The sequence below is a fragment of the Tiliqua scincoides genome, chromosome 15 (assembly GCF_035046505.1).
Source record: "Tiliqua scincoides isolate rTilSci1 chromosome 15, rTilSci1.hap2, whole genome shotgun sequence".
Lineage (NCBI taxonomy): Eukaryota > Metazoa > Chordata > Lepidosauria > Squamata > Scincidae > Tiliqua > Tiliqua scincoides.
Genome location: NC_089835.1, coordinates 1,495,948 through 1,517,354, shown reverse-complemented (window position 1 = coordinate 1,517,354; position 21,407 = coordinate 1,495,948). Strand labels below are relative to the sequence as shown.

Sequence of the window (21,407 nt, the reverse complement as noted above, 5' to 3'; positions counted from 1 at the left end):
CTGGCCCAGTCCTGCTACACATGCCACCAGTTTCCCCACTCCACTCCAGCTTCCCAACCTTCACCCAGTACGGACTCTCCAGTCTTGAACAGAACTCAAAAGAACATGATTTCATTTTAAAGGGCAGTTTGCCTCTGCCCATATGGTTGCCCCCTTTTTAACACTAGTGCTACTTGTCACTTCACAAGGAAACAGACAGGACCATCTAAGCCCTCACAGGGGCAGAGACAATGTCCAGTGACTGCTGAGGAGATGGAGTTAAAGGGCTCTGAGGAGGGTGGCTGGGTCAAACAGTCAAAGGAAAGGAACCAATAACACAGACCTACAAAATTGAGGGTCAGAAAAGTTTTCCCCAAACTTTATGGTGGTTTGATATGAATTTGGGGTGCTGATTCCAAAAATGGCATCTGTTTTGCCCTATCACGTCTAGTTTTGGAGATATAGTATAGCCTCATTAGTGAATGGTTCAATCATCTTCCTCATGAGGAAGCCATGGTGTAGGCTTCCTCATGAAGAAGCTGCTTGAACCATTCACTAAAGAGGCTATGCCGTGTCTCCAAAACTAGACGTGATAGGGCAAAATGGATGCCATTTTTGGAATCAGCACCCCAAATATACCCAGGAATTGCTGTAACGTTTAAGGAAGCAAAGTGTGTGTTGGCCTGTGTAACCTGCCACAGGACCCTGAAGGTGCAAAAGAGTCCTGGGGTTGAACGGTCCCTGGTACAACCAGCACCAGCAGTGAGGGGTTCCCCAGCTCCTGGGGAACCTGACCCCTACCTATGGGCAAAAACCAGCACCAGAACCCTCCCTGCTCCCCTGAATGAAAGGGAAGCAGAGGGACTATTTTAAAAACTGCTTTTAATCCGAACCTCCCCTTTCGACTGCAGTTTTATTCTTACACAAAAAGCAATTAAGAAAATGGTTACAGGTGACTGAATGAAGAGTTGTACACAGACATCATTGTCAACAGAAATCACTCAATCTGGGGGTGGAGCCACCCCAAAAACCACAACACACACAGATGTGTTAAAAAAAGAAAGGAATTTCTAGGCAGTTGGACAAGAGACAAAACGGACTTCATAATCAATGAACACGCCCTTCCCAATGCAGGCATCGCCTCAACTACACGACCGGAGGACTGTGAGAGCTGACTTTCATTGCTGCAGAGACCCAGAGGACCAGACTGGGGCCCCCCACAGCAGCAGTGGGGCCTGCACCCTCCACACCAGCTCTTGCACACACCAAACACTCCAGAGAAATTCATGTGCTCCTTCAGCTCTACTAACAAAAAGTGTTTATGGCTGTGGAAAACATGGTGTCCTCTCTCAAGGTGGGGTTTAGAAAACTAAGTCTGGCAGGAAGACCTGCCAACCCTGCAGGACAAGGTAGAGGCGGATCGATAAGCAGGAAGGACTTGCCACCACCATGGGTGGACCTGGCAGTTGTGTGTGGAGATCTCCCCAGCAAGCCTGCCCCACCAGCTCCTTGGTCTTGCTACAGGAGGGTGGGTGGGCAGTTCCCAGACGCGAGGGGAGACTCGGCATTAGTGTCCTGATGGGCAAGGGAGGCTCTGCTATCCACATAGAGCAGCTGCGCAAAAACAGGAGTTTCCACGAGAGTCACAAAGTGAGGAGGGGGGACGTCCCTCACATGCTCCTGACTGAGCTTCACAAGCCCCCCCTCCCCTTTTCCATTCTTGGCTCCGCACTGGCGAAAAGAACAACTGTGTAGAAAGACCCATCTTCAGTTCTGTGGTGGAGGTGGTGGGGGGGCGGGGGGCATGCCAAACGGTGGCAAGGCTGGCACCCCTACCCCCATCATGGTGACAAAGTTAGAAGGGTCCATGGGAGGCGGAGGAGGGGGAGGGGCGTACATCATGCCCGCGGAGCCAGGCGGCGGGGGCGGGGGAGGAGGCGGGGCCCCGGGCGGCAGCGGGGGCTGGACCCCTGGAGGCAAAGGCACCATGGAGGGGCTGCCTTGCATCTGCGGGCCCCCCGTAGAAGTTGCCGCCGCCGCCCCCTGCTGCTGCTGCCATGGAGGGATGGCCCCGGTGCCAGCGCTCGTGGTGGTGGTGGTCGTCGTATCTAGGATTGAAGACAGCACAGGGTCACCCCGAGAGCCTGAGCTGGGGGTCCCCAAGTCCCATGGGAAGACAGCTGACCCCTCTCAACAGGGAAAAGGGGTCAGGCAATTGGCATCGACTCACGGCCAGGCCCCTCCTGGCCAACCAGCAACTAGAAATCCCGTCTCCCCGGCATTCGGCCTACCAAAGTTGTGGGACGGGGCTTTGCACACACTGGCAAGGGGAAGGCAAGGATTCCACTGTCAGCTTGAGGGGCGTCACGGCCCATCGTCCCTGTTAAAGGCCAGGCTCCAACAGGGACACAGCCACAAACCAAGCATGCAAGGGGCATTCGGGGCAGAGCCTCACAGGGGAGGCCAGCCATTTCCCACGAGTGCAGGCGGCTGGGGCCCATCAGCTGGGCTAGGCAGAGGGTCACGGAGGGGCAGAATTAAAAGAAGTGCTCTTACTCACTTTGCTGCCATGGCAAGGGAGTACTGCTGCTGGGAGGCGGGGGTGGAGGCTGCTGCTGTTGCTGCCATGGGGGGAGAGGACCAGAGGGAGGTGGGGGAGGCTGACCACTGGGCGGAGGGGGCGGCGGGGGCATCATACCCATCGGAGGCGGCATCATACCTGCAAGGTCAGATGGGGCAGGCATGCCGTTGAACAGGCCCCAGATACAGCCCCCCTTGCCTGCCCCACAAAAATGACAGACTCTCGGTTCCATGCAGTAAGAGCTGCTACTCACCTTTTCCTTGGAGGCGATAGACCCCAGAGCCCACTGGCGCATTGCCCAGGTACTGATCTTAAGGGAATGAGAGACCGCAGCCTTAGTTGAAGGCTTAGCTGAAGCACACCAACCCCACTTCCCCACTACCTACCAAGCCAGGTAGCAGCCCAACCAGCAAGCAGCAAGGGGGAAGAAAGAGCTACCCCAGCCCTGAAAAGGCCAAGGCAACGGCCCAACAAAGCTGCTGTTCCTTCTCCACTCCTAAGAAGACTGCCAAGGCAACAAAAGCCAGTCGGTCAGTCCCGTGTTTTGGATTGTACTCACCCATGTGGTGAGGGCCGGGGGGCCCGTGAGGGTGTGGTCCCTGGTTCATGGGTGGATTGTGAGGCTGTATCCAAGGTGGGGGGCCATTGGGATTGTGCTGCATGGGGTGGCCCCCAGGCCCTCCCATATTCGACATGGGGTGAGGGAAATTGTGAGGGCCACCAGGCCCTGTGGGACCTCCTCCACCGCCACCGCCACCGCCGCCATGCATGCCATGGAAGGGCCGGTTTTCAGAGGGGCCAGAGTTCATCCATGGCGGACGGTTCTAAGAGGAGACAGAGAGACAGACAGGCACAAGGAGTTATTCCAAGGACACAAGAGGGACCAGGCATCACGTGTATTGTGCAGAAGTCGCAGCCACAAATGCTTGACTGGAAAAAGCTTGCAATCTGTCAGCTACAAAGCAGAGCACCTCCCAATCCCACCTGAAATGGCAACAGATGCTGCAGTCATTTTGAAACTCATTGGGTCCTCTCAACTGCAAAGAAAGTGCCACTTGCTGCTTTCAGAAAGCTCTTCTGAGCATGATACCAAGCTGGTGCCTGCATGTGGGACACACACACAGCAGCCCTGGCTTTGCCCAACTGCCTGCTGGCATCCTTCCAGGGACACCAGCTCAATCCCATCCTCATGATAAACCCATTTCCTTCCCAAACAAATGGCAGTCTTCCCCCCTGGACACCATGCTTCGGGAACTCACAGGAGGTGGTTGGTTGTTTCCTGGTCCAGACGGTCTCGGGCCGCTTGGCAGTGGGGGGTTAGAAGGTCCCGTAGAGGACCCCACTGATGCTGGCACAGGAGCCTCTCCCAACTCGGCCATCAGGGACAAATACTCCTTGTCCATGCGTGCTTTGTCCTGCGCCGACTGAGGATCTCCAGGCCTGAGAGGAAGAAAGTCATAAGAAAGAGCCCCACTGGATCAGGACAAAGGTTCATCTAGTACAACTTCCTGCATCTCACAGTGGCCTAGCAACTGCTTCAGGGGGCACACAAGCCAACGGATACAACATGCATCCTCGTGCCCTCCCCTGCATCTGGCATTCTGAGGAAACCCACTTCTAAAACCAGGAGGTTGCACGTACCTATCATGACTTGTAACCCATGATGGACTTTTCCTCCAGAAATTTGTCCAATCCCCTCTTAAAGACATCTAGGTGAGATGCCATCACCATATCCTGTGGCAAGGAGTTCCACAGACTAATTTACACGCTGGGTAAAGAAAATTTCTCTTTTGTCTGTCCTAACTCTCCCAGCACTCAATTTCAGTGGCTGTCCCCTGGTTCTGGTGTTTTGCGGGAGGGGAAAGAGCATCTCCCTGTCCACTCTCTCCATCCATTGACCTGCGCAAAATGCAGCTGTGGGAACTGGCTTGCCTGAACGGGGCGCTGTGTGAAGGCGACAGGCACCAAGCATGGCAGTTCTGGTTTTGCACTGTGGGAGGTCAGTCCATTATTAAAGCTTGGTCTGCGGGGGGGCAGAAGCCAACCTCCAGCCATCCCACAGAATGGACAGTTCCTGCAATCCTATAAATTCGGACTTGAATAGGAAAAGCAGCCATCATGGCTATGGGGTCACGACTACAGTTAGGATTTCTTCCCTGCCCCATTACAAGCAAATCATGTCATGTGTTCACACTTACTCAAATGACTGGAAGCCATTTAAGGCACCACCAGCCAAACCTCCATACTTTACAGGGCAGGCAGGCAAGGGGTCAGGACTGTGTAAGGTAGCAAGCTTCAGTGGAAGCAAGAGATGCTACTGCTCTCTCCTGAGCGATGCCACATCGGCCACCCCAGATGCTGCTTACCGGGCAAACTTGCAGTCCGATGCAATGTGGCCGGCTCCTCCACACTTGGTGCACACGGTGGTGTTGGTGATGCTGCGTGTCTCTGTGTTCTGCCACGGGCGCAGGATCCTGGGGAGACAAGAGTGGTCAGGCCAGGGTGGTGACCTCCCACAGAGCCAAACCAGAACCGCCCCGCTCCGTACCTGTTGTCATCTTCACGCAGTGTCCCGTTCAGGCGAGCCAGTTCCCGCAGCTGCATTTTGCGCAGGTCGTTCTGGTCCTCAGGAGTCTCGATGCCTTGCTTCAGGATGTTCCGGATCTAGGAGAGAGGAGCCTGCACTCTGACCTCACCCCACACAGCCAAGGGCAACGTGTTCACCTGCTTTCCCAAGAGCATCCAAGACGGCCAAGACAGAGAACAGCTTCCAGTATGTGAGTTTTACTTGCTGTCCCAAATCTCGACAGTCTGACCACCTACTCTCAACGCAGGACACCACGTGTGCTGACTAAAGTATATTATGGGAAGGTGGGTCAGGGAGACCACGTAAGAACACGTCTGTGACCACAGTTGCTCCGAGTGCAGGCTCTTTTCTACCTCCACATATCCGTTCTTCCAGAACTGGCTCCAGGTATGGAGCAGCAGGTCAACTGCAGCTGAGAGCCAGTGGAGCAAGACTAGGGCCCAATCCTATCCAATTCTCCAGTGCTGGTGCTGCTGTGCCAGTGCAATACCCACTGCTTCCTGTGTTGGGGAGGCAGTCACAGAGGCCTCCTCAAGGGATATGAACAGTTGTTCCCTTACCTCGAAGCTGCATTGCGGCTGAACCGGCACTGCAAAGCTGAAAAGGATTGGGCCCCAGGACAGCTGCTCTAATGGGGTTGCTCTTCTAATCAGAGGTAGCAACAGCAACATGATGGTGCACCAGGAAGCACACGATGCTGAACGGAAGCAAAGCTACACCTGGCCAGAGACACCCCCAAATTCCACACACACACAGCCTTGAGGCTCTTGGCGGGCAAAACATTGCATTCAGCAGCTAAGAAGGTCTGCCCGTCACGCCTGTCTGCAGGCTCTAAGCTGACTGCTGCATTTGGCAGAGGAATCTTTCTGCAGCATGGTAACCAGCAACTTTTGTACTTGCTCCCCAACCCTCTCCACCTGTTTGCTTGCTTAGACGAGTTTGGGAATCAAGTGCAGCCTGGACTGCATCTACCCACCCTGCCTTGGTAGGGGGTGTGTGGACTAGATGACTCCTTCAGCACCCGAATGTGACGAGAGGTGGGCCCTCACCTGTTCCACAGCCTTCTTCACGTTCTCCATGGTGTTGGCAGTGACCAAGGCATGAAGGGGTTCATCCTCGCCAGGCAGCATCTGGCCGTCTTTCCGTCCCACTTTCCCCTCTTTCACTGACCCTTTGCCTCTGATCATGATCTTGGCATTGCACTCTTTCTCAATGTTCTTCAGCGTGTTTCCTCTGCAGAACAGAAACCCCAATGAGCCGTGCGTGTGTCAAGCGGACCATGCCCTGAACAGTCTTCCAAAAGAGAAAAAGACCACCTCAAAAACCCAGCCATGGGAGCCTTGGGGTTCCTTCGTGACCCTGAAGGGCATGGTGTGGTCATGGAATTCAGCAACAAGAAAACAACATCTTCCCAAGAACTGATCAGTATCGTTGTACTGAACTGCTTATGTTTTTAAATGTGACAAGAGAGCCACCCTGGCTCCTTATCATAAGGAGAAAGACAGCCTATCAGTGCTTTCAAGTAAATGAATACATAGTGCTGCTGCAAACAAGGCGTGAGACAGGTTCCTGGGCGTACCTGCTGCAAGGCAAGACCTGAACAACAATCCCAAGAAGAGCCTCAATTATGCTCTGGGAATTCATTAAGGTCCATTTTGGGGGTTACCACACACCTCATTAAAATAATCTTCCACAAATGCCCACTGACGTGGGCAGAACCTTCCCTCAGCAGCAGAGCCCCTCTTGGCATGCAGGAGGTTCCAGGTTGGACCTCTAGATAGGGCTGGCAGGAACAATCCTTGTCTGAAGCCCTGAGGTTTGCACAGATGATACTGTGAACCAAGGCCTTGCTTCATTAGATGGCAGCCTCCCACGTTCCTAGGACACAAGCAAGGACAGCCCCCCCCCCCAGATGCTGGCCCTGCACATTTGGCCTCTCCCACTCATACCTGGGTCCAATAAGAAGCCCGACGAAGTTGATCTCTGGATATTCGTCCTGCGGGATCATCACTTTGTCACTCACACGGGTTGCCGGAGGTCTGGGAAGGGACAGACAGAATCAACACCTGGTTGCCATTAAGGGGCTTGCTACTGGGCTCAAACTTAACACACAGTCCGCGGGGCAGCACTGCTTAAGCAGCTGCTTCACTGCAGAAACCCGCTCTAGCACCAGGCAGTGGGAAAGACAGCCCTGGCCAGACAGATCTTCTCCTTCTCTGCCTTACTTGTAATCAGCCGGCGGCTTGAAGTCTGGGTTGAGCGCCACCATCTCCGTTATCAGGTTGTGCCTCTCCTCCTCCAGCTTCTTGCGCGTGCGAAATTCCCGGGTGTTCAGGCGCTTCCCCTCACTATTGTAAATCGGTTCAGGGGAAGGAGACCTGCAGAGTAACAGGCCCCAGTGACTTCTCCTGCCAATGACCTCTCAAGATCACTTATTAAGCACAGGCTCCCTTCAACTCTAGCACAATTTAGAAAAAAATTAAAGAGACCACAGGAAAGGAAGGTATAAACTCACTTGCGCCCATTAATGTCATGGGGACAAGGCAGCTGTAGCAAACCATTGCCTGCTACCACAAGGAAAAAAACTGGGGTGTTTTATTTGGGGGAGGGGGAAGAGAGGTGTAGAAGGGGGAGTAGGATCACACACAGCCATGACAAACACCTCTGCCATAAGTGTGCCTCTTCTCAAAAAAGGGGAGGGGGTGGGGAAGATGGAGAAAGTTGATTCACACAGAGAACAAACTTTCCAACTTCATTATTCCAGGGAGCCAAAGACTTAGAAAAGACACTGGTGCAGGAGGTAAATCAATAAAGAATTATTCAGGTTAAACTCTGGACTTTTTCACATCAGAAAAGTAATAAGACAGGTTAAGCTTCTACCAGATCCTTCCTGGCAAGACAAATTAAGCCTAGTTCGCTGGCACCGCGTTGGACACTCAAGGCTTTACCTCCACTTTGCTGGCTGCAACAAGGCCGACTGAACCTGTTTTCTGCATGTTTAAGGGTTAGAGGATTAGAGTGGGTGCAGGCTGAACGAGGCCACCCTTCTCATGCCGCAGTCTGGGCCTATAAACCGCTAGAGACAGCCCTGCTTTCTCCATGAGGTTTAGGTGACCAGAAAGCAGAGGCTCTAACGAACCAACCAAAAAAAATGTTATAACTAAAATTAAAATCAGTTTTATTTTTATAACAGCTGCACTGGCAGTAAAAAAAGCCATACTCCTAGAACTCTGCTTAAGCTTATGGACCTTTCCCAAACATATCAAAATAAAAAATTTAGAGTTAGCTGCAAGAAGGGAAGAGATATTGATCAGGTTATTAAAAAAAGACATCCTTGAAGTTATCAAAGACCTAAACCTTGGGTTTTGTTTTGTTTTTTGCTTTTTATACAAGCTTTCTTCCTAGCTGGTTAAAGGATTGATTAGAGCCAGTTGATCCCAATGTCTTCTCTGCTTGAAATGAATCATCGACATAAGAATATGAAATAAAAAGGTCAGGTTTGGTCAGGAGTAATCGTGTCTAAATTACACCTCTGTTTCAAGGACCTGAGAAGGCTTCAAAGTCCCAAAAGTGATTAAGAAGATTCCCCCCTCCCACCCTGTATTCACTAGCCAGTTTAAAAAAATCAGCTCATCAACTAACTGTCTGGCCCTTTGAAACACAAAGAGACACGTCATTATTAAATTGCTTTGAGTCCAGGATTAAACCATTAGAAAGTTTTTCAAGCTGAGTATATCTAACTGTTTCATGCCTTCCACACGAGAGCTGCCCTTTTGCAAGTCAGTGAGACAATTCATTATTTTCACTGTATGTTAATAGAAGCAGATATTTTAACCAGTATGGTCTCATTGTCAGAAAAGTCAGTTCAAACACTCTACATATGCAAACAATAAACAACCAATGCCCCCCTCCCCTGGTTCGGCATTAACACCACATGAGAGAAACCTCATTGTTAAATTAAGACCAAGTGCCCAAAATAATTCTTATCAAAGAGCAGAAAGAAAGCACATAAATCTCTTCCCAGCAAGAACAGTTGACCCGTCAAGTTTAACCTTAAATACCCCATTATGGTTAAAAGGCAGGGATTCCTCGGCTGTTCCTCACCTATTTGAGGTTATAATATGGTGCCCCCAGAACTAGAGGTGAGAACTTGCTTTCCAGCAAGGCTTCCAGAACTACGGGCAGCCTTGCCAGGCTTACTGCCCCAAAGAGCAGCTTCAGATGGGTTGAATTTGATGAGGGGAAAAATGGGATTGTCATGTTAAACTAGTTAACGTCCTTGGAAGTGGAGTAGAAGTTGTGCAACATGCTAACACAACAACCCCTGCTTGTACCAGCCGATGAAGAAATTGGTGCTTACAAGCCAATTTCCCCCCTCCTTTTAAAAACCCACACACAAAAGTTATGTTGTTGGATGATACTGAAGCCCAACAAAACCACAGGTGTCAAATTCTGCACATTGCAGGTGCGGTACTGCCTGGGCCCCAACTCCCAAGGATACTGGCCAATGCTGTGGAGCAGTTGCTACTGGAGAAACTGGTTAGTACCCATCTGGTTTAAAAAACCAATGCTCAGCCAACCACAGGGAAAGCACTGCAAAGTCAGCGGTCAGAAATAAGTTTCCAAGCTGCTCTCAGACTCAGTGGCTGTGCTGAGGATTCCTCAGTGTGAACCTGTGAGAAAGACCTCTTAACACTTGCCCAGATCAACACTGCATATGTTAAAAGTTGTTGGCCACCATATTCTTCTCCTCTTAAGTCAGGTTAAATCAAGCAGTTGCAACCCACAGGCTCGGAAATCCCACACCAAGGCTTGGACCTTATCCCATTCTGGCTTCACCTTCCCTAGCAGTAAGAGCTCTGCTATCACATTCTGTCAAGACCACCGAAGACATTTCATTAGGAAGAAATTTCATTGAACTGACATTATGATGCCACCAAAAATTTATTGAAAAAAGGTAAAAAGTGTTACTGTCAGCTGGTTAAAACTGTTTCCCAACCTGTCCTCAGGGTTAGGGGGGATGCCCAGGTCTCCTGTGCGCAGTTTGCGAGTCAGGTCTTCTATCTGCAGTTGCACTGGAAGAAACCAGGTTAGGAAAGAAAAAAGGATGGAAAAAAGACAATGTTACCAAAAACCATCTCAAATCTCAACATCAAAGCATGAAGAACTGGAGAATTTGCAAAGGGCACATGACTGATACGTCTGCATCAGAACCAGGAGACCCCCACATGGTTATTCCAGTCAAATACGTTCAGCAGGAATCCAGGAAAGGCCCTCCTTGATCTTAAAATTTATCTCTAGCGAGTCTTCAAAAAGCCTTATTCATCAGAAAGCAAAGCAGTCGTTTGAGAATTAGCAAAGAGGTTCTCTAATCCTGGCAAGTCTGACTTCCAGGCAGCTGAAGAAACTCATCCTGACTTGTCTGTCATAAGTGGCAGGAGGACCAAATCTTGCTTCTTTTGGGCAGTCTTGTTTGGAGTTTGGAAATGGGCATGTGAGCCAACTGGGGAAGACTCCACGACTGCACAAGTCATGCCGGCTGAGCAAGAGTCGTCTCTTTTTCTGGAGACTGCAGCTTAAAGGACATGTTCCTGCACATGTTCGGTTAACCACAGCTAACTCACACACACCAAATATTGAACTGCAACAGTGTGCTTTAATATGCAGACAGACAAATACCTAAAGGCAGGACTATCAGCAGATATCAAAACGTTCAGTGATTGGTTTTCAAACTCGGAATGCAACATTTCAACACTTGTTCAGTGCAAGGTAATTCACCTGAGCCCAGCTAGTGCAGGCTATCAAAGGCAGAGCTAAAACCGGTTTGAGAAGCAGCCCCTACGCTCATTCAGGAGAAGCGGCTTTGCTCAAGCCCCACCATCTTGGGATGTGGTTGATGGAATACCACATGCCCACACAAAGCTACACCCACACCTGTAGCAATGAAAAAGAGCCTCTTGGACACTTATTAGAATACACTTAAGAATAGAATACATATACTTCAGCATACACAAGTATATATATTTACATATACTTAACCCATTTCTGCCCAGCCCACAGGTGAACACATTTCATATGCAACGCTGATCAGAAATGGCTATTATGTGGTACCATTAACATGCTGGCAATCCTGGCTTCTCTACGTCCCCTCACCAGGAACAGGCACCCCTAGCAAGACGCCCAGCAGTACACAAACTCGGGACTTGCCCGCCACCATGTTTCCTTTACGCTGGTGTTATGCAGCTGGGACTATTCTTTCGAGAAAGTAAACAGAAAGGATTGATGGGACTGATGAATGCTTTCACCTTAAGATCTCTGTGTTACAGAAACCTGCTGCGTATTTCAGAAATGGGTTCCTGCAGACTGATTGTCTAGAGCAGTGTTTCTCAACCAGTGGTACAGGCACCACCAGTGGTACTTGTGGAATCCCTGGACACCTGCCATCCACCAGTGAGACCAGGAATGCAGCACAACAAACAGCAGTCAGTAGGAGGTTCAGCAGCCAGAGCTTCAAATCATGTTTTTTCCCATGCTTGAAAAAGCTCTCCTGTCCACTTGAGCCTCTTACTGGTGTTTGCTGAGTCGCATCGGGCCTCCAGACCCAGAAGTAACTAGCGATGGTGTCATCACCAGTTACTTCCAGTGGTTCCTCGAATATGTGGACCATGTGAAGTGGTACAGTGGAGGACAGTGAGAAACTTGATCTAGAGTTTTCAGCAGAAGCAGCAAAGCCCTCAGTTGTTCTTTCAGCTATAAAAACATTTGTGATCCATTTTGCCTGGGCCTCCAGTTATTTGCTGTAATGTAGGACCACCCTGGAAAAAGATTTCAAAATCACAGTTGTGGTTTCTTTGGTTGAAATTTCATCTCCCATATTAATGGTACCAAATGGTAAAATTCCAGAATAGCTAATAGATTAGGATGCCCTTTTCATTACTACAGGTGTGAGTACTTGTGCTTGCTGGTATTCTGGCATTTGGTTAGGGTCTTCTCTCTTCCCAGCCATTGCTCCCCATTACCCAGTTGATTTCACCATTCCAATTAAGTAAATGATCTCTGCTGTATCTTTGCACAGACTGAGATCTATTCTGTCCATTTGCAAATTGAGTGGTTTCAGGGAACAGGGTCAGATGGAGCTGTTTGAGCAGCGGATGCCTCCAAATTTTAAAAATAAAAATGTGTTCCTAAAGCTGATGGTTCAACACCAGGGACAGCTCTCTTAATTAAAAGGAGCTTTCAAACCAACCCTTCTTCTCCCTCCTTCTCTCCCACCCACTCTGCTACTCTTTCAGTAAACCTGCAGCGTTATTTTCAGCAGGAGCAAGAACTCAAGACCACGTGGTATTATATCTGTAAAGCTGAGGTGATGCTAGGTCTATGCAGAGGTAAAGTTGAGGCAACTTCAGAAGCATCAAGAAAATGGCCCCCCTTGAAATGCAAGAAGGCAGCACAGACCATGTTCAGAGATAAGCTTTACCAAACTGCATCAAGTAGCATACCTTTACAATCCAGAGACGTGGCCCAAATTGGACATAGAAACTTTTAACAAACTGTACAGGAGGAGGCTGAATGACCTTCAAAGCCATCGAGTAATAGGCTTTAGAGCAGACAAGTGGCTCTCAGTGGTGCCAAGGAAAACAGAGAGTGGCACCAAAATTCTTAGCGTAAGAAAGCAGTTACAGTGTATTGTGCAATTCTAACAAGATGAATAGGGATTAAATGGTCTTGCACTTAACACACACACACACACACACACACACAAAACCCCTTGCTTTATACAAGAGGCAAGGACTGCACCCAATACTGCAACATGAGCACACATGTGGATGATCTGAGTCAGAGCACTGATCAACATTTACAATTAAGGCCACACACGTTTCTTAAAGCAAGTTTCAATACTGTTCCCAGTTCCAGACACAGCACAGACATCTGCCACTCCCGTCTTCACAGCTAAAAGCCCCAGCACCGCCTGTCCCACAGTACCAAGCAGTATCCTTTTCCCAGCAATTGCATACACTGAGTGCCAAGGCCCAAGCTAACCCGACACCCTCAAGTACTTGAAGATGTCAGAGGCCTACAGTGAGAATTTCCCTTCTTGAGAGTGGCATCAACAACCCTCACCACCTCCGAGACTTGATCTTAGCTCTGACGAATTCATTTAGTACCATTAAAGAGGGAACGGTGGTGAGTTGGCTTATAGGGCTTGGCTGTGACAGAGTTACTTGCTTTCAAACAAGGCTGCCTGGGGCAGTGGGGAGGGGGAGAACGGGACTCCTAGTGTTGTCCGATAGCAAGGGATCTGCAAAGCTAACAAGAGACCCTGCTGATTAGAGTTCACTGGCCAATTGAGTAGCAAGTTTTCATTCCCCTCTGCCTCAAAGGACTTTAGCACTTCCACTCTGCCTGTGGAGGACACTGTTTCAGTCAAACAGGACAGGGAAGCTGGGATGGAGCACAAGTCACTCCAAGCAGAGACACAAATGTTACCTACTTCAGTAACAGAAAGAAAAGGTCACAATAACCCAAGCCTTTGAAAGCACACATTTTAAACGCCTCAGACACACAGGAGCTCAACACGGTCTTTGGAATCAGCAATGACATGAACCAACAAGAGAGGGCAAGAACTGTGATTTACCTATATAAGCTCTCTCTTGCTCACGGGTGAGCCCAGGAGGGATGACTGTGGGCATTCCAGGAATGACCGTCTTCTGGTCCATGGTGTCCTGGTTCCACCTGCTACGCTTCCTCTTCTTATTAGGGAAATCTATGGATAGAAGGATCTCTTTAGGAACAGTTCATTCATCTTCCTAAAGCTCTGGTGCTCCAGTTCCAAGACACAATTAGCCTGCCTTTCAAAACAGAAACCTGGAGTTACACTGATCCTGCTGGAGGCACAAACGCAGACACCTGGAAACTTGTTTGAAGCTCCCGCTTCATTCAAAGCTAAGCAGCAAAAAACGTGTCTCTGGAGCAGTGATTTTCAACCTTTTTCGTCTCATGGCAAACTGACAAGGACCAGGGGTGTCAAACTAATTTCATACCAAGGGCCGAACAGCATTCATGATGCCTACTGAGGGCCAAAAGTGATGTCATTATGCAGGAAGTGATGTCATTAAGCAGTTCATAACCAAAAAGAAGCACTTTTTCTCACTTTCTCTCATTAGCTGCAAACAGAAGAGAAAATACACAAACCTTGATCATATTTCAAGATACGGGAGAGCCCAATTTTCATGTGGGCTACACTTACAGCAGTAACATCTCAGCACTGCTCAGCAGCTGAGATCCTGAGAGCCAAATAGAAAGTTTCCATGGGCCGCATCCAGCCCATGTTTGACACCCCTGGACAAGGTACTAAAATTGTCAAGGCACACCATCAGTTTTTGGACAACTGACAAGGCACACCATGCTGTTGGTGGGGGGCTTGTATCCCCCAATGCTCCTATTAATAAATGATCTTCCACCAAACTCCTGCAGCGCACCTGGGGACAATTCGTGGCACACCAGTGTACCACGGCAGAGTGGTTGAAACTGGCTGCTCTAGAGAGAGAGCTAGCCCAATTAAACACTCCTAACAGGGCCCAGTTAATGGAGCAGACATGTAATAGCATGTTATGAAGAGAATTGCGACCTATGCTTGAACAGGCATTGAACACGTGCATACCGACATGTTGCTCTAGCACGGGGTACCCAAACTCTGGACCAGGGGCCACCTGCGGCCCATGGGGACTCACAATCCGGTCCGCAGGGAGCCTCTGAGACTTGCTGGAGTCCATGCTGGCCCAACGCAACTGCTCTCAGCATGAAGGCAAGTGTTTGACCTCTCACATGAGCTATGCAACGAGGGCTCCCTCCACTGCTTGCTGTTCCACATCTGTGATGCAGCAGTGGCAGCAAAGGAAAGGCCAAATTTGCTTTGTGCAAGGACTTTTATAGCCCTTGAGCAAGACCTTCATTCATTCATATTAAGTTCCACCTCTTAATATAGTCATTTATGTAAATTTATTCAAATTTGAAATGTAAATTAATTCAGCCCTTGATAGAGTGTCAGAGAGATAATGTGGTCCTCCTGTCAAGAAGTTTGGACACCCCTGCTGTAGCACAAAACTCTAGGGAAAGACAGCATTAATTCAATGGTATGAAAGTGTTTCCATGTGGCTTGGCGAGGCTCCAGGAACCCCTCAGCAGGGCAAAGGGGCTTGGGACTGCAGTCTAGAGAGAATTTTCCCAGCCTACTCCTGCTAGAATGTCTGGTAGTGGCATCAGCTTCAAACCTACTGCCCTCATTTCTTGACATGACCACATCTTTAATTTCTCCCAACCAGGCTGCCAGGCACTTTGAGATGCCTCAACTTCCTCGAATATTGACAGGAAAGCGGTTCCTTCAAGTGTAAAGCACCCTTAGGAGGGCAAACAACTAACAAAACATTTTGTTCAATCCAGAGACACATTATTCTGGAGAGTTAGGCTGAAATCCTATTCATACTTACTTGGGAGTAAACCCCATTGACTATAATGGAATTTCTGAGGAGACATGCATAGGATTGGGCTCTTAATTGCCCTTCTAAACAGATCAGGAAGGAAAACAGCAATGTCAACCCAAATGTCCTCTTTCCTAGCAGCCCTGCAATTAACCTGCTTCAGCTCTTCCAGTGGGCACTTACCTGCCCATTAAACTAAGTCTCTTTCGTGCTCAATCCATGCCCTTTTTTCTGTTTCTGGGATCTGGGAGTTGTTTGTTCTCAGGTTCATGGGGCGGTGGGAATATGTTAGTGTGTGTTTGGCTGGTTGACTGTTGCTGACTGGATTTCATATTGTTGTTTCTACACCAGCATGAGACCCCTGGTTTCCACATTCCAGTCTGTACAAATTTTAGGCTGAGAGAACTCTGAGATAGGAGGACCTATAGCTCAGCGATAGAATACGTTTTTGATAATTCAATTATTTTAATTTCCTTCCATTCGTTGCCTTGAGCACCTACCTACCTGAAGAGAAAAAAGTGGGATCTGACATATAAAAAATATTAAAGAAGGAATACTCCTGATAAAATTCTTGAACTATTGTTGAAATTTTTAATCATCCCATTTTTATGGTACTGAAAATAAAAGTAATAATTTTGTAAATTTTTATTTTCAATACCTCAAAAGACTGGTTTTTAAATTTTTTTGTTTACGCTCAAGTTAGACAGAAAAGTGAACACAATATTGGTTAAGGGATACTGGTTGATATACGCACAAATATATACATTACAGAAACACAGCAAAAGTATGGAGGGTTCAAAGGTGCTGGTCACAGGAAAAGATACAATATTTAGCAAAGGAATGCTGCTGGTTATTGTTCTCTGCAGGCATGTATTATTTAAGGGCCCAATCATATCCTACTTTCCAGTACTGGTGCAGCCCCAATGCAGCCCCAGGGTAAGGGAACAAATGTTCCCACACTTTGAGGAGGCCTCTGTGACTGCCTCTCCACCACAGGATGCAGTGCATGCTCCATTGGCACAGCTACACCAGCACTAGAAAATTGGATAGGAACAGAAAATATTTTACATAAATAGATTACACACAAACACACCCCAACCACCACCAGCATTAACAGAACACAGTACAAGAATGGGGGGGGGGGGGCTGCAAAGTTGCCAGTCAGAAAAGCTAGACAATCAGTAACTAATACAGGGTTCAATCCTATCCAATTTTCCAATGCCAATGCAGCTGTGTCAATGGGGCATGCACTGCATCCTGTGGTTGGAAGGCAGTCACAGAGGCCTCCTCAAGGTATGGGAACAATTGTTCCCGTACCTTGGGGTTGCACTGTGGCTGCACTGGTGCTAGAAAGTTGGATTAGCTCCAACAATTAGCTAGTTTAACAATTAGTTAAAAGAATGTTGATTATAATATAATCCAGGGGCATCAAACATAAGGCCTGCGGGCAACATCCAGCCCATGGAAGATCTTTATCCAGACTGTGTGATACTGGGGCTCTCCTAGCACCATCATCAGCTGCTGAGGTGAGAAATGACATACTGACAGAAGCACTACTGATAGGAGAGCCCAATGTCCTGCCACTGCTGAAAAGGTAGTCTGCAAGGTAACTGAGCTCTCTCAGTGCCACCGCTTCAACAGCACAGCTTCTGCTGAGGTGCTCGGAATGGGAGACAGAAGGAGGACTCAGAAGGTGGGGAATGAGAAAAGAGGTAAATTAAGAGGGGCAAGAAAGGGAGAAGCTGCAGATGCACAGGGAGAACCAATAACTGTGGGCCCTCATCACCCGCGGGTTCGGTACCTGCGGATTTGACCCAGGGAAGGTTCCAAAACCCATGGCAAGAGGACCCACAGAGGTTGCATACGAGGGTCCTCTGTGGGTCAGACCATGCATTTCCCTATCTGTGGTTTTAGGTATCTGTGGGAGTGCTAGGAATGAAATCCCTGCAGATGAAATCAACCTGTATCATGCAGGCTGTTCTTTCAGGTGTGACTTTGCAGAGCATCTATCAGCTGCAATGCAACAGAAAAAGTGGCGCTGCTAAAAGGGAAGCCCGAGAGAGGATCGGGCTCCCCAATACCTTGAAAATATGATCAAGATATGCACATTTTCTGTCATTAGTGGCTCATTAATTCCTAAGTGAGAAAAAAGTGCTTATCTCCAGTCAACACCTGCTTAATGACATCACTTCCTGCTTTGACATCACTCCTGGCTCTCAGCAGGCACCATGAATGCTATTCAGCCTGCTGTTTGGTTTGACACCCCTGATATATAAAAAGTAACATACACACAAGTTATACCACGTATAATATCTTATACATATAATCAGCATTACCCACACACAGGACTTGTGGGGAATGTTAGACAGGGCACATGAGGAAGCAAATATAAGGAATGCTGATTATACTGCACTGTTGATTATACATGCACGGATAAGTTGCATTGTTATATTACATGCACATGTCATGCATATATACACAGTTATGCAAACACCCTGCACAGATAGGACCAGGAGGAGGTACTAACAAGATGAATAAATAATGGTATTACAGCCCAATCCTATCCACACTTTCCTGGGAGTAAGTCCCATTGACTCTAATGGGACTCACTTCTCAGTAGACATGCATAGGATTAGGCTGTTAGTCAAGGAATACCATTTAGTTAAGGAATATCACTAGTTAAAGAATAGCATACATCACATATACACAAACAAATTATAATTTGTACACACAACATATACAGGCACACAAACATGCACTCATAATCAGCATTACTAACTGGGGGGTGCGCTAGTCATAGGAAAGAGAGAAATACTAGTTCTAGAATGCAGATTATTGTAAGAACCGAACAGGCAGAAAACTGTACTCCACATCAGTGGTTCAAACTGATGTGGTTCAAAAAAAAAAGTGGTTCAAAAAAAATGGTTTAAACTAAAACTCCACACCAGTGGTTCAAGAACTCGGGAGTCGCAACCCAAAAGAAAATCACATAAATGTTCCGAAGGATCGTGAGAAGGTCTTTTATGTTATGTCTCTTATGTGCAGCTTGCCAGTGGTTGGTGGTTGGCTGGGTTTGGCCTGTTGAACATCGGGTCCTTCTCAAGAATCTACAATATTCACAGGTGCTGAAGATATTTCTTCAATCTGAACCCCAATGGCAACATACTGGAATGAAAAAGGTGAAGACGACTGGACTAGAGCACCACCAGGTAAAGGGGGAGGCATCTGGTGCACCCCTCAGTTCAGTTCAGGCTCAGAGCAATTTTGCTGAAATAGCTTTTACTGGTGCCAGGCTTCCTGATTGCTTCTTCTGTTCCTTAATATATGGCTACAGCAAACAATGCTGGGAGGGCACTGGTGGGGAATGGGTAACAATAGTGGGGTTCACAGTCTTATTTATTTATATACTGGGTCCTGGCACAAAAAAGATTGAAGCCTACCGCCATACATCATCATCATATGTGAATATCCAAAGGTTCTTGAGGAAGACCCCAATATTCATCAGGCCAAACCCAGCCGTCCAACATCTGACAGGCTGTACATAAGAATCATCATAACATGAGCCCTGCTGGATCAGGCCAAAGGCCAATCTAGTCCAGCTTGCTGTATCTCACAGTGGCCCACCAGAGCACACAAAAGACCTGCATCCTAGTGCCCTCCCTTGCACTTGATGTTCAGAGACAGCCTCCTTCTAAAACCAGGAGGTTGCACATACGCAGTGGACTTTCCCTCCACCAATCTGCCCATCCAACACCATCCCACACCCTGCCGCAGGGAGTCCCACAGACTAATGAAAGGCACACACCCCTCATGCCTGTAACCTGTTCCTTCCCCGATCTGTCCAACCCCCTTGAAAGGCGTCTCAGCCCTGACACCCTCACCACATACTGAGGCAGGAAGTTCCACAGGAACATACTTTAACTTTCATGCAGGCTTTAAGGCGCTGGTATAAGCGAACACCAGAAATGTAAAGGATCAGAATTCTCAGGTCCTGAAAGAGGGTACAGCGAGCACCAGGACCTGGTGGCGGGGGAGACGCCCTGCCACCCACGTGACCACCACTGGCGCGGCCGCGCAGGAGCAGTAGCGACCACAACGGCTCAAGGCCTCGGGGGCCGCGCATGCGCGGTGGGGAAGCGCACCAGGGCCGCCAGAGGCGCCATTGTGCCGCCGAGCATGCGCAGCAGGGACCATCGCGGGCACGGCCTCCGGCGCCGCGCAGGCGCAGTAGGGGGGCCCCGAGCCCCCCACGGCCCCCCCACTTGCCTTGGTTGCCGACCCCCCCGTCGTCCTGCGGGTGGAGGTGGAGGAGCGGCTGCTCGAGGCCCAGCGGCTGCGGAGGCTGCGCGGGCGGCGGCGACGGGAAGCGGAACTGCGCGAACTGCGGCTGGGCCTGCGGCTGCGGCGGCTGCGCGGGCGGCGGTGGCGGCGGCGGTTGCTGTGGGGGCTGCTGCGGCGGCGGCGGGGGAGGCGGCGGGGGAGGCGGCAGGGCCGCGAAGGGGAAGGCGGCGGCCGCCATGAGGCTGGGCAGCGCAGGCTGCGGCTGAGCCTGCGCGGGCCCGGGGGGCGGCGGCGGCGGGCCCTGCATCACCAGGCCGGGCGGTGGCAGCGGGTAGCCGGCCTTGCCCGGCGGGGGTGGCGGTGGCGGCGGCGGGTGGAGCTTCCCCAGCGGCGTCGCGTTGGCTCCGGTCGCCATAAGGCTGCCAAGGCGCGCTGAGATGGCGGCCTTCGCGAACCTTCCACGCCGCGCCCGCCCCTCGCGCCCATTGGTCGTGCGCCGCGCCTCGACGCCCCGCGATTGGTCTGCGCCCACGTCGCTCAAAGGGGAGGGGAGGGCGCCCGAGAGGACGGGCGGTGCGGTGCCCCATTGGCCGCGTGCGCCGTCGCTCGGAGGAGGAGCTTCTTGTGCCGAGCGCCGATTGGCCGCACTGCACGGTGGGTGGGACTACGGTGAGAGGAGGGGTGCTGTTCCTGAGGCGGGCGCCGTGTTCCGATTGGTCCAGCTGGGCAGCCCGCACGCCCCACCCGTCGGCCTCAAGGGAAGGACGTTGCGCTGCTGACTTGGAGGGAGTGCGTGACGTCAACCGGCCTCTCAGCTCCTATTGGGCAGGGGGTTCGTGGGGCGGAAGGAACCGCCTGATTGACAGGAGCACCCTCTGCCTCTCCTGGAGCGGTAGGGCCATCTCGAAAGCAGAGACTAAAGTGCCAGACTGACGTTCTGTGGGGTAATGGCGGGATTGCATGTCCTGTGGCAAGGAGTTTCACAGGCTAGGCAAAGAAATTTTTCTCCTCTACAATACATTCCACAGACTAGGTAATGTCTAGTCGCTACTGAAAAAACTCCACAGTCAGGGAATTAGAGGACAGGTCCTCTCCTGGATTGAGAACTGGTTGGAGGCCAGGAAGCAGAGAGTGGGTGTCAGTGGGCAATTTTCACAATGGAGAGAGGTGAAAAGTGGTGTGCCCCAAGGATCTGTCCTGGGACCGGTGCTTTTCAACCTCTTCATAAATGACCTGGAGACAGGGTTGAGCAGTGAAGTGGCAAAGTCTGCAGACGACACCAAACTTTTCCGAGTGGTAAAGACCAGAAGTGATTGTGAGGAGCTCCAGAAGGATCTCTCCAGACTGGCAGAATGGGCAACAAAATGGCAGATACGCTTCAATGTCAGTAAGTGTAAAGTCATGCACACTGGGGCAAAAAATCAAAACTTCACATATAGGCTGATGGGTTCTGAGCTGTCTGTGACAGATCAGGAGAGAGATCTTGGGGTGGTGGTGGACA

General features: G+C 49.8%; 1 protein-coding gene across 4 annotated transcripts; it reads right to left on the bottom strand.

The window, feature by feature from the left end:
• Positions 1-844: 844 nt before the first annotated feature.
• Positions 845-20,362, bottom strand: SF1 (splicing factor 1). Of its 4 annotated transcripts, none has more exons than XM_066610154.1 (13): positions 19,892-20,362; positions 13,783-13,911; positions 10,147-10,222; positions 7,373-7,525; positions 7,097-7,186; positions 6,197-6,380; positions 5,109-5,224; positions 4,927-5,034; positions 3,820-4,000; positions 3,120-3,384; positions 2,814-2,870; positions 2,540-2,698; positions 845-2,087 (listed from the first exon to the last, which is right to left on the bottom strand). In XM_066610154.1, the coding sequence occupies exons 1-13, from the start codon at positions 20,319-20,321 to the stop codon at positions 1,747-1,749; spliced, it is 2,289 nt and encodes a 762-aa protein (XP_066466251.1). In that variant the 5' UTR covers positions 20,322-20,362; the 3' UTR covers positions 845-1,746. The 4 variants fall into 4 exon arrangements, with proteins under 4 accessions (XP_066466251.1, XP_066466252.1, XP_066466253.1 ...); XM_066610155.1 differs by having other exon boundaries at positions 1,763-2,087; positions 2,536-2,698; XM_066610156.1 differs by having other exon boundaries at positions 1,763-2,087; positions 2,814-2,865.
• Positions 20,363-21,407: the final 1,045 nt, after the last annotated feature.